The following is a 14,038-nucleotide window of genomic DNA, read 5'->3' as shown; positions in this document are numbered from 1 at the left end:
ACCTGTTTCCTCTCATTGATTTTCCTTAAGGTTCCTTTAAGCTTTAACTTTGTCAAGGAGAGACAGAAGTCATAGATATTGTGGTACTGACTGAGGTGGACTCTGCTAAGCTAAACTATTTTTAAAAATACATATAAAAGGAAAAATCAATATTTCATCTACATAAATTCACTTCTTTCACTGCCTCCCCTGTTTATCATTTTAGCTCTTTCTTTCAAGTTTAATTACAGGCTCAATGATCATGTCTAGTGCTTCTATTGCCTTCTTCAGAGCCTAGAGTCAGACCTAATGCCAAAATGTGAGAATAAAATAGGAAACATTTGATTATTTGTGTACCTTCAACCTGTTAATCAAACAGTATAGTTTTTAGAGACACAGTATATCCAGTTGACCATAATGAACATTATATGCACTTAGGTATGTAAGATTAATATCAGTAAGACACACATTTAATAAGTGGCCATACTCTAACCATTATGTTTGACACCATACTCAGAGTAGTATAGAAACTTCTTTCTTTCATATGGTAGTCAGATAGAAAATGGAAATCTTTGATATGTGAATCATCATTCCTTCTTTGTGCTTTGTACTTTTAGTGCAAGACAATGATTTTATCTAAGCTATAGCCACTGTGTCTTATGTGTTTTTCTGAAGTATGCAAATAAGTAGATTTGAAGGTGCTCATTGACTTGGCAAACATCACATACTAGACAGGGTGATTCTTCTTCTTCTTTTTTTTTTTTTTACAAACTCCGTTCAGTTCAATTCAGTTCACTTGCTCAGTCGTGTCTGACTCTTTGCGACCCCATGAACCTCAGAACGCCAGGCCTCCCTGTCCATCACCAACTCCCGGAGTTCACTCAGACTCACGTCCATCAAATCAGTGATGCCATCCAGCCATCTCATCTTCTGTCGTCCACTTCTCCTCCTGCACTCAAACTCTCCCAGCATCAGGGCCTTTTCAAATAAGTCAGCTCTTCATATCAGGTGGCCAATTTATTGGAGTTTCAGCTTCAATATCAGTCCTTCCAATGCACACCCAGGACTGATCTTCTTTAGGATGGACTGGTTGGATCTCCTTGCAGTCCAAGGACTCTCAAGAGTCTTCTCCAACACCACAGTTCAAAAGCATCAATTCTTCGGCACTCAGCTTTCTTTATAGTCCAACTCTACATCCATACATGACCACTGGAAAAACTATGCTTGTTTAAATATATGGCCATTTTCAGACTGCTGTCACTGGACAGTTCGTCATATATTCCTCTCCATAATTCTGAACAAGTGTAATGAAAGCATCAATATTTTGTATGTGTTGGAACTCTATGATTGTCCAAGCCATGAATCAGGCATTTTATCCTTACAGTTTTGTTATCTATCTCCCTTTAAAAATAATTGCATCCCTAGAAACAAATATTCAAATTCATCTATATTATGTAGTAGCTCAAAGAATAAAGTCATTTAATCTGATCAGGGTAGCCAAACAATTAAAATATCTTGAAAACATACCCCTTTCTCTAAGAACAATTTCTTTGGCCTGGATTGCTGCCTTAATTTCAAGTAAACATGATTAGAGTGATTTTTATATTTTTTCCACTTATATAAAAATACGTTGTTGTTTTTTTTTTTCCAGTGCAATTTCACTCTTCAACCTCACCTCAGTTATTATTTTGGCATTTGAATTTTATCATTTATATACACATTTATATCATAAATGAACTAACTTGATAGATGTGATATATAGGTAGAGTAACACATCAGGATTATGTAACCTACCAGTTGCACTTGTACTTTAGAAGTAACATCACTATGAAATCCTGAATGCTCAGTTATTATCCAGTGACTTTATTTTCTGCTCTGGACTTCAAACTGCTCAATATATAAATGTATCCCTTAATAGGAGGTATAAAGGAGAAAACTCACTTGATTGTTTCAGAGTCCTCAGAGACTGGCAGTAAAAAGTAACTGGGATTGTTAAAAGAGACTTTTGCCATTACAGAAATTGAGACACCATTTTTCAGTTCTCAAATAGACAATTCTTTAAAGGCTACAATAGATTTTCAAGGGGGTTTTGAAGTTGTCACTAGTTGTGAATTGTGGGATTTTTGTATATATTTTTTTCTTTTGTTGTAGTTTAATTTCTAAAAAAAGCATTAAGAAATGTTATATTTAGGCAAATATATATATGTTCTAGGTGACTTTAACTGTAAATTTTATAAGGTTTAAAATGGCACATTTAAACTCAAATCTGTTGAAAGTTTTTGAGAAATGATATGAGGAAATTTTCCATCATTCCAATGAAATAATTACTTCACTAACAATTTGCTATGCTTTTTTTTTTTATAACCTAGCACATTTTTAGATGGATCAGGTTCTTTTTCAGGTCTGCTCATTTTCTTCCTTGTCTTGGCTGTTAACTTTTGAGGACATCCTACACACTTTATTTTTACTCTTTATGTTTGATGGTATATTTTAGTGTCAGAAAGAGCATGTCCTTTCTCATTGCTTTATTCATTCAAAGGGTTCTTGTATGTTTTTATATATTTTTATTCTAAATTAAATTGATTTATTTTCTAAAATTAAAACAGTTTTTTAAGGAATCTCCACACTGTTCTCCATAGTGGCTGTACTAGTTTGCAGATCCAGCAATCCCACTGCTGGGCATACACACTGAGGAAACCAGAAGGGAAAGAGATACGTGTACCCCAATGTTCATCGCAGCACTGTTTATAATAGCCAGGACATGGAAGCAACCTAGATGTCCATCAGCAGATGAATGGATAAGAAAGCAGTGGTACATATACACAACAGAGTATTTCTCAGCCATTAAAAAGAATACATTTGAATCAGTTCTAATGAGGTGGATGAAACTGGAGCCTATTATACAGAGTGAAGTAAGCCAGAAGGAAAAACACCAATACAGTATACTAATGCATATATATGGAATTTAGAAAGATGGTAACAATAACCTGGTGTACGAGACAGCAAAAGAGACACTGATGTATAGAACAGTCTTATGGACTCTGTGGGAGAGGGAGAGGGTGGGAAGATTTGGGAGAGTGACATTGAAACATGTAGAATATCATGTAAGAAACGAGTTGCCAGTCCAGGTTCGATGCGCGATACTGGATGCTTGGGGCTGGTGCACTGGGACGACCCAGAGGGATGGTGTGGGGAGGGAGGAGGGAGGAGGGTTCAGGATGGGGAACACATGTATGCCTGTGGCGGATTCATTTTGATATTTGGCAAAACTAATACAATTATGTAAAGTTTAAAAATAAAATAAAATTAAAAAATTAAATTAAATTAAAACAAGTTCTAGTCATTTTGATATCACAATATTAAACTTATAAAATGTAGAAAAAATTAAGAGAATTACAAAATTGAGTATTCTAGGAAATTCATACATCCCTTTAAATATTTACTATCATGACACAGCAAAATTTTGTCATATTTGTTGTTTCAACACATTTTTGGTAACACATTTTTGTTAAATCTAATTTTGCACTTGAGTGCTACACTTAATATTGGGTTTTCCCCTAACATGATTGATCTTACTGCTACTGTTTTTGTTTTACATATATAGCTGGTAAATGGTATCATTGCTGACATCTCATTTCTAATAGTTTTTCTACTACTTTTTCTTCTTTGTATTAGGTTAATGATAAAATGATCTCCACACAGTAATATTTTTTCTATTACTTATCTTGTTAACTAAAATTTTCTAGCAATAGTGAGTAACAGTGACAATAACTGCTATAGGCAAAACTTGTTAGCTTCCCAACCATGACTTTCTTTTTTCTTGATAATGACACCTCATTTTCTTGGGATTAGATGCCTATGTACCTCCATGAAGCCTCAAACTCTATAAAAAGCTGCATCTCACTAACCAAGGTCAATCCCAACTCGACTATTCTCCTCACTAGTGTCTAGTTTAGCCATGATCGTAGAACATGTAGCAGAGACTGCTATTATCTGCTGTGTGGCCTTCTCCTGTTCTTCATTTGTAATGGATACCTGAATTCATTTACAGACATTGTACAGCCTCCCTTGTAATTAGAATTGGTAAATGGCATGAAATAAAGCAATATTATCATGTGACTACTTGGTTGAAATTCCCTATAAGGGCTGACTCACCAAAAAGTTATGCTCTTTGCCTCTTGCTAACCCTATATAATCCAAGTCTATGCCCTGACCAGTAATGCTGAAGAAGCTGGAGTTGAACGGTTCTATGAAGATTTACAAGACCTTCTAGAATTAACACCCCACAAAGATATCCATTTCATTATAGGGGACTGGAATGCAAAAGTAGGAAGTCAAGAAACACCTGGAGTAACAAGCAAATTTGCCCTTGGAGTACAGAGTGAAGCAGGGCAAAGGCTATTAGAGTTTTGCCAAGAGAACACAGTAGTCACAGCAAACACCCTCTTCCAACAACACAAGGGAAGAATCTACACATGGACATTGCCAGATGGCCAACACCAAAATCAGACTGATTATATTTTTTTCAGCCAAAGATGGAGAAGCTCTATAGAGTCAGCAAAAACAAGACCAGAAGCTTTAGATCTGTGGCTCAGATCATGAACTCCTTATTGCCAAATTCAGACTTAAATTGAAGAAAGTGGGGGAAACCACTAGACCATTCAGGTATGACCTAAATCAAATCCCTTATGATTATACAGTAAAATTGAGAAATAGATTTAAGGGACTAGATATAATAGACAGAGTGCCAGATGAACTATGGATGGAGGTTCGTGACATTGAACAGGAGACAGAGATCAAGACCATCCCCAAGAAAAAGAAATACAAAAAGGCAAAATGGCTGTATGAGGAGGCCTTACAAATAGCTGTGAAAAGAAGAGAAGCGAAAAGCAAAGGAGAAAAGAAAAGATATAAGCATCCGAATGCAGAGTTCCAAAGAACAGCAAAGAGAGATAAGAAAGCCTTCCTTAGCAATCAATGCAAATAAATACAGGAAAACAATAGAATGGGAAAGACTAGAGATTTCTTCAAGAAAATTAGAGATACCAAGGGATCATATCATGCAAAGATAGGCTCGATAAAAGACAGAAATGGTATGGACCTAACAGAAGCAGAAGACATTAAGAAGAGGTGACAAGAATACACAGAAAAGCTGGAAAAAGATATCTTCATGACCCAGATAATCACGATGGTGTGATCACTCACCTAGAGCCAGACATCCTGGAATGTGAAGTCAAGTGGGCCTTAGGAAGCACTATGAACAAAGCTAGTGGAGGTGATGGAATTCCAGTTGAGCTATTTCAAATCCTGAAAGATGATGCTGTGAAAGTTCTGCACTCAGTATGCCAGCAAATTTGGAAAACGCAGCAGTGGCCACAAGACTGGAAAAAGTCAGTTTTCATTAAACCTAAAGAAAGGCAATGCCAAAGAATGCTCAAACTATCGCACAATTGCAGTCATCTCACACGCTAGTAAAGTAATGCTCAAAATTCTCCATGCTAGGCTTCAGCAATACTTGAACCGTGAACTTCCAGATGTTCAAGCTGGTTTTAGAAAAGGCAGAGGAACCAGAGATCAAATTGCCAACATCCGCTGGATCATAGAAAAAGCAAGAGAGTTCCAGAAAAACATCTAGTCTGCTTTATTGACTATGCCAAAGCCTTTGACTGTGTGGATCACAATAAACTGTGGAAAATACTGAAAGGGATGGGAATACCAGACCACTTGATCTGCCTCTTGAGAAACCTGTGTGCAGGTCAGAAAGCAACAGGTAGAACTGGACATGGAACAACAGACTGGTTCCAAATAGGAAAAGGAGTATGTCAAGGCTGTATATTGTCACCCTGCTCATTTAACTTATATGCAGAGTACATCATGAGATACCCTGGGCTGGAAGAAGCACAAGCTGGAATCAAGATTGTGGGGAGAAATATCAATAACCTCAGATATGCAGATGACACCACCTTTATGGTAGAAAGTGAGGAAGATCTAAAGAGCCTCTTGATGAAAGCGAAAGAGGAGAGTGAAAGAAGTTGGCTTAAAATTCAACATTCAGAAAACTAAGATCATGGCATCCAGTCCCATAATTTCATGGCAAATAGATGAGGAAACAGTGGAAACAGTGGCTGACTTTATTTTTCTGGGCTCCAAAATCACTGCAGATGGTGATTGTAGCCATGAAATTAAAAGACGCTTACTCCTTGGAAGGAAAGTTATGACCAACGTAGACAGCATATTAAAAAGCAGACACATTACTTTGTCAACAAAGGTTCATCTAGTCAAGGCTATGGTTTTTCCAGTGGTCATGTATGGATGTGAGAGTTGGACTGTGAAGAAAGCTGAACGCCAAAGAATTGATGCTTTTGAACTGTGGTGTTGGAGACAACTCGAGAGTCCCGTGGACAGCAAGGAGATCCAACCAGTCCATCCTAAATGTGATCAGTCCTGGGTGTTCATTGGAAGGACTGATGTTGAAGCTGAAACTCCAATACTTTGCCCACCTGATGCGAAGAGCTGACTCATTTGAAAAGACCCTGATGCTGGGAAAGATTGAGGGCAGGAGGAAAAGAGGCGACAGAGGATGAGATGGTTGGATGGCATCACTGATTGAATGGACATGAGCTTGGGTAAACTCCGGGAGTTGGTGATGGACACGGAGGCCTGGCATGCTGAGGTTCATGGGGTTGCAAAGAGTCGGACATGACTGAGCAACTGAACTGAACTGAACCCTATGTTTTCTCAGGTCTAATTTGGAAAAGTGTTTGTTTTAATGCTAACATGAAACACTGTAAATATTTATAGTTAAATAATGTTAATAAATATTTTAAACAGAATTAATTTGATTACTCAAGTGGCACAATGACTGGGATGATAAGAACCTTTGACCATCATTACTCTTGAGGACACATGAAATGTTCAATGTAAGAAGAGTTTTATTATGATATGTTAAGCTTAGTTTTCAGCAAAAGAGATTCAAGAGTCGACCAATAAGCAGATTATATACTGACCTTATCATTTACTGCATAACAGAGAAGGTACTGTGCTGGCTGGTAGAACATTAGAATAATCATTTGCTATCCCATTTTTTTTTTTTTTTGTTATCACATTTGAACCATCCATTTTTATATTGCATCCCGCTGTTTTGGGATAGCATTCTCTAATATACACTCTTAACCAGTTATTATTATAAGTCATTTTGTCCTAAGTTCCCCTATAGGAAGAATCTGTAGAATTTGTATATTTTCCCCCCCCAACTTTAGACTCTGTAGTTCTGGAAGCTCTGGGACATGCTTTCACCAGAAGATGCATTAAGATTTCTCTTAACTTCAACTTATTGCTGCTACTCAGTAACTACATTTTCCTTTCCCAAAGACTCAAAGGCAAGGAAAGGTGCCACAGCCTTATAAAGAGTAATTTACCTTGGTCATCAAGAGAAGCAGTAGTACTACAGTATAAATGGTTGAGTCATGGAGGATATTAAAAAAGTCCAAATTGAAACATGGGATTGAACTATTCTATTTGTGAAATGAAAATGCATTGAATGGTATTAATGACAGAGATGACATTGCAGAAAAAAGATTAGTGCGCTTAAAATTACCAATAGGACTAAAACATGGAGAGAATAGAAGATAATTTTTATTATATGTCTCTTTAAAAAGTAAATAATTTTGCAAAGCAAAAGTAATAATAATGTGTTATTGAATGTATTAGTTCAGTAAGAAAATAATAGACATTGAATATACAACACAAATATAAAAGCTGCGAGGAGGTAAATGGAAGTATACTGCTGTAACTTTCTTATATGGCACACAGAAATACATAATTTCAAAATTTTACAATGAAAATATGTACAGTATATATTTATAACCCTAAATAACCACTAAAAACCACAGGAAAAAGATAAGTAAGTCAACATTATTAACATGAATAAATATAAATTAATAATAGAAAATACTTAAATATTTCCCCCAAAACAGAAAGGACAAAATCAGAAAAAATGGGTGAAACAAATATAAAATAGAATGTTTTGTCAGTTTTAACCAAATTGTACCTATAATCATGATATATGTAAATGGCTTCAGTTCAGTTCAGTTCAGTCCAGTCACTCAGTCGTGTCTGACTCTTTGCGACCCCATGAATTGCAGCACGCCAGGCCTCCCTGTCCACACCAACTCCCAGAGTTCACCTGAACTCATGTCCATCGAGTCGGTGATGCCATCCAGCCATCTCATTCTCTATTGCCCAACTCTCCTCCTGCCCCCAATCCCTCCCAGCATCAGAGTCTTTTCCAATGAGTCAACTCTTCGCAGTAGGTGGCGGCCAAAGTCCTGGAGTTTCAGCTTTAGCATTTTTCTTTCCAAAGAACACCCAGTGTATATGTACCACAGCTTTCTTATCCATTCATCTGCTTATGGACATCTAAGTTGCTTCCATGTCCTGGCTATTATAAACAGTGCTGCGATGAACATTGGGGTACACATGTCTCTTTCCATTCTGGTTTCCTGAGTGTGTATGCCCAGCAGTGGGATTGCTGGATCATAAGGCAGTTCTATGTCCAGTTTTTTAAGGAATCTCCATACTGTTTTCCATAGTGGCTGTACTAGTTTGCATTCCCACCAACAGTGTAAGAGGGTTCCCTTTTCTCCACACCCTCTCCAGCATTTATTGCTTGTAGACTTTTGGATCACAGCCATTCTGACTGGCGTGAAATGGTACCTCATTGTGGTTTTGATTTGCATTTCTCTGATAATGAGTGATGTTGAGCATCTTTTCATGTGTTTGTTAGCCCTCTGTATGTCTTCTTTGGAGAAATGTCTATTTAGTTCTTTGGCCCATTTTTTGATTGGGTCCTTTATTTTTCTGGAGTTGAGCTGTAGGAGTTTCCTGTATATTTTTGAGATCAGTTGTTTGTCAGTTGCTTCATTTGCTATTATTTTCTCCCATTCTGAATGGATAAGAAAGCTGTGGTACATATACACAATGGAGTATTACTCAGCCATTAAAAAGAATACATTTGAATCAGTTCTAATGAGGTGGATGAAACTGGAACCTATTATACAGAGTGAAGCAAGCCAGAAAGAAAAACACCAATACACTATACTAATGCATATATATGGAATTTAGAAAGATGGTAACAATAACCCTGTGTATGAGACAGCAAAAGAGACACTGATGTACAGATCAGTCTTATGGACTCTGTGGGATAGGGAGAGGGTGGGGAGATTTGGGAGAATGGCATTGAAACATGTATAATATCATGTATGAAACGAGTCCCCAGTCCAGGTTCGATGCACAATACTGGATGCTTGGGGCTGGTGCACTGGGACGATCCAGAGGGAGGGTATGGGGAGGGAGGAGGGAGGAAGGTTCAGGATGGGGAACACAGGTATCCCTGTGGCAGATTCATTTCGATATTTGGCAAGACTAATACAATATTGTAAAGTTTAAAAATAAAATAAAAAAAAAAAACACCCAGGATTGATCTCCTTTAGGATGGACTGGTTGGATCTCCTTGCAGTCCAAGGGACTCTCAAGAGTCTTCTCCAACACCACAGTTCAAAAGCATCAATTCTTCGGCGCTCTGCTTTCTTCACAGTCCAACAAATGGCTTAATAACCAAATTAAACACAGAGATTGTCATATTGGATAAAATATATGTTACAGACAAGAAGACATCATTAAAATAAAGGTACATAGATTAAAAGTAAAAGGACGGAAAAAGAAAAGTATACTAATATGTTATTGTTTAATTAAAATGTGATGTGCTGGTTTACTCCTGCCGCTATAAAAACTACCACAAACTTAGTGCCTTAAAATAGCCATAATTTATTATCTTACAATTTTTAGGTCAGAAGTCTGATGCAGTTGTGTTGGCAGAGTTGCATTTCTTTCTGGAAGCTATAGGAGAGAATTCATTTCCTTGTATGTGTGTGTGTGTGTGTGGTAGTAACTCAGTCTGACTCTTTGCAACCCCAGGGACAGTAGCCCTCCAGGCCCCAGGCTCCTCTGTCCATGGAAGTCTCAGGGATCGAACGCATTTTTCCACATTGCAGGAAGATTCTTTACCATCTGAGCTGCCAGGGAAGCCCTCATTTCTTTTGCCTTTTTCAATTAAACCAAAAGAAAGCAGAAAAAATAGAGTAATACAAAACATCTGGCACGAAAACAAATTTTAATCTAACCATATCAATATTAATATCATTAAATATAAGTGATCTTTCATTTTTCATTATTGTCCTGCATTTATACATGTCATATATATAAGTCCCATGAGATAGCTACTATTTTTTATAAAGTCAGTTTTTAGTGTGTACTTATTTTTACATGTATCAACATAGTTGATAATCTGCTTCTATATCCCCCAGCTTTATAATTGCTATGAGGACAGTAACTTATTTTATATAGCAATTGGTTGGCAATGTTTTGGGATTATCACTGAGTACCATACCAAAATATACCTTTACAGCACTTTCCATGATTTTGTAAGCACCTAATGCCTTATATTACCTTATTTAAAAAATAACCAGAAAACTTTAGTTATCTGTAACCAAATAATGACTGATATACCAAATACCTATCATTATTGCGTTAAGTGAAAAGATTTTTTTCGTGAACTCAAATTCCTTTCTAAGATTTAAAAAATAACCATTATGAATAACCACAAAACTTTCTAAAACTTTGAAATATGAAGTTAAACTCTTTCATGACCATTTTCCATAGGATATAACAGCTTTCTTTACTTCACTCCACCAAATTAGGAATAAATAACTACATCTTTAAGTGTCCATTAAAATTATGTAACAGCATGATACTTTGTACTTAATGATATTTTACTATGCAAAACCCTTTATAGAATCTTGAGAATCCTGCTTTAAATCAAATAGGAAACATTAGTCACTCTTTTACTTAATATTTTTTTGGTCTCTCTTTGCAATTTGAATAGATTGAACATCTTTTTATCACTTAAAATATGTGATTTTCTTATACCAATCTCTCTAGCTTCAATTTCTGTCACTTTCACACTAACTATGCTACAGCTAGTCTATTTTTCTTTATGATTTTCAAATGTATCAAGCTTATAAGATCTTTGTGTCCTTGTATTAGTCCTCCTCTCTGACTAGAATATTCAGTCCCCATGGTTATTGCATGGTTGTTTCTTTCAAATCATCTGGATATCAGCTCAATATCTTGCTTAACAACCAAAAATAAAGTAACTACCATCTCTCAGTCAAACTCTAACATGACATTATTTTTAATTAGCTTCAGAGTATTATCTCTTTCAGACATTGTGTCTTTTTTTTCAGTTTAATAGTATAACCTGTCTTTATCCACTCAAATATAGTGCCAGCAGGTCTGGAATCTTACCTGTCCCATTCATCTACTTAGAATAATGCCTGAAACCTGAAAGTGTTTAATAAATACATTATGTGCTAAATGATTGATTGATTCATTGCGTTAATGAATAAATAACTTACTTAATTCCAAATGAATTTACTCCCCTCCTTGGTTTTCCAGTCTTTCCATTGCATTCAGCAAACCATGTGATGACTCAACAACTTCCTCATGGAAGCTTTTATTTCCTGATTGCGAAGGGTATAAATCACAGGGTTCATCAAAGGAAAGATTACAGTGTGAAAGAGAGAAACCACTTTGTCAGCTGGGAAGGCTCTGAAGGGGCGGGTGTAGATGAAGATGGCAGGTCCAAACATGAGAAACACAATGATAATGTGTGTGGTGCATGTGGACAGAGCCTTGCTCTTCCCTGCAGAGGAGTGCCCCTTTACACGGCAGAGGATGACTGCATAGGAGGCCAGAAGGCCCAGAAAGCACAGCAGGGTGAGCAGGCCACTGTTGGAGACCATCAGGAGCTCCACCACAAAGGTGTCAGCGCAGGCCAGCTTGATGACCTGTGGCACGTCGCAGAAGAAGTTGTCCAGTCGGTTTGGACCACAGAAGGGCAAGTGGATAATAAGAGCCACTTGAACAATGGAATGAGTAAATCCCCCAAGCCACAGAGCCAACAGCAAGGCATAGCAGGCTCTAGGGTTCATGACAGTCGAATAGTGCAAAGGACGACAGATGGCAATGTAGCGGTCAAAGGCCATCACGACAAGAAGGAACATCTCCCCTGCCCCAAGGAAGTGCAAGAAGAAGAGCTGAGTGATGCAGCCTCTGTAGGAGATCACCTTCTTCTCAGAGAGGAAGTCCACCAGCATCCTGGGAGCCACAATGAAGGAGTAGGATGCATCCAGGAAGGCCAGGTTGCCCAGGAAGAAGTAGAGGGGGGCCGTGAGACTGGGGTCTGACCTGATGGTGAGGATGATGAGGAAATTTCCAGGGAGGATGATGAGGTAGAAAATTAAGACTAGTGTGAAGACCAGGAGCTGAACATCTTGAGACTGGGTCAGACCAAGTAGGATGAATTCTGTCACCTCAGTGCTGTTCTCCCTCGCCATCATTTCTCAGTCTGTGGAATAACAAAGAGCAGAATACCATCTGTTATAACCACCTTTTCATCTATCCCCTGGCTCTTCTCCAAGTAAAAATAATATTTTCCACATCCAGCATTTTGCCAGCTGAATGCAATTTACGCATCATAGCTCTCCTGTGTTTTCAGTTAAACTTTCTACCTTTCATTTTCTTGATTTTCCAAGACACTGATCTTATGGCCACACTTGCATTCTTATTTAAGCATTGTGTTCCTAAGCTATTTTGCTTGAAGTATCCTAGAAAATTCCTGATTAAAGCAAAACTAGTCATTATGAAGGTTGTCAGGTTGCTGTTGCTTTTGTTGTTGTCAGTGGTGCACTGTCTCCAAGGCTTAGTTAGATTAGTTGCTGAGTTTTGGTCCCCTTCTTCATCTCCACAGAGCAAAGATATTCTGCAGATGCTTCTTCCCTCCAATTCCTATAGAATTCCCAGTTCCTGATTTGCAGCTATGTGCCTTGTTTCAGAATTTGTGCCTTATTAGTTCCATCACAGTGTTTTGCTTTGGTGCCCGTGTGCAACCTTACTCCATTTAGTCACCTGGATCTCAGCAAGTACACTGCATTACATCTAACTTAGAAGTATTCCCCTAGTTGGGGCATCCCAGGTGACTCAGTGGTAACGAATTCACCTGCCAATGCAGGAAATACTGGAGATGCAAGTTTGACCCCTGGATCAGAAAGATCCCCTGGAGGAGGTAGTTCAACCCTCTCCAGCATTCTTTCCTGGATAACTCCATGGACAGAGGAGCTACAATCCACGGGGTCACAGAGTCAGACATGACTGAGCAACTAAGCACACATTCCCCTACTTACACCTCTGACTGGTCCCCCATCCTGCATGTGCTCCACACCCTGTCCTTAAATCCTAATTAATACTAGTCCAGTCTTACTTGCTCACAATATATATCCACAGTCTACTTTTCCCTCAGATCTCAGGATGATAGCCAAATACTATTCCCACAAATATTTTCTTGTAAGGTAAAGTTTATTAGAATATATAAAATATTGTGACTATCTCAACTAATAAAATCAAAGCTAGATCTGGAAATGACCATATAGAACATGTAGTCTAATATATCATTTAACAGATGAGAAAAAAAAAAAGAGCAATTTCAGTTAAGATTCTTAAATTTGCAATGACTTTTCTTTTTTATTCTAATTAAATAGGGGAGAAAAGGTATGTGTTCCTCAGTTTAAACAGATTGTATGTGTGTATTCAGTTGTGTCTGATTCTTTGCAACCCCATGGACTGTAGCCCACCAGGCTCCTCTGTCCATGGGACTTTCCAGGTGATAAAGTTACTAATTAGTGCCCCATCAACTTGCATAATCTTATTTGGGCACTTAAATAATTACTATTTGCTTATGTAAATACTTTGTCCTTGTGGGCTACAATCTGATCTAAAGAAGAATTCTGTTCATGACATCCAGAATTGAGGTTTAGACTACTATATAGATAGTGGTCTCCAAAATGGAATATGCTCATCTCAGTGGATAAACAAGATAATCCATTAGGATGCATAAAAACTGTGGAACTTCTCCATACATTATTATAAATCATGCTTTGAATTT

At 37.6% G+C, this 14,038-nt stretch overlaps 1 protein-coding gene across 1 annotated transcript; it reads right to left on the bottom strand.

The window, feature by feature from the left end:
- Positions 1-11,507: 11,507 nt before the first annotated feature.
- On the bottom strand, positions 11,508-12,434 carry LOC113899451 (olfactory receptor 4N5). Its single transcript, XM_027552806.1, has one exon. The coding sequence runs from the start codon at positions 12,432-12,434 to the stop codon at positions 11,508-11,510; it is 927 nt and encodes a 308-aa protein (XP_027408607.1).
- Positions 12,435-14,038: the final 1,604 nt, after the last annotated feature.

The sequence above is a fragment of the Bos indicus x Bos taurus genome, chromosome 10 (assembly GCF_003369695.1).
Source record: "Bos indicus x Bos taurus breed Angus x Brahman F1 hybrid chromosome 10, Bos_hybrid_MaternalHap_v2.0, whole genome shotgun sequence".
Classification (NCBI taxonomy): Eukaryota; Metazoa; Chordata; class Mammalia; order Artiodactyla; family Bovidae; genus Bos; species Bos indicus x Bos taurus.
This window is presented reverse-complemented; position numbering and strand designations above follow the sequence as displayed.

Coding starts and splice junctions, on each gene's coding strand:
- LOC113899451 (XM_027552806.1), bottom strand. CDS start 12,434: ATGGCGAGGGAGAACAGCACTGAGGTGACAGAATTCATCCTACTTGGT.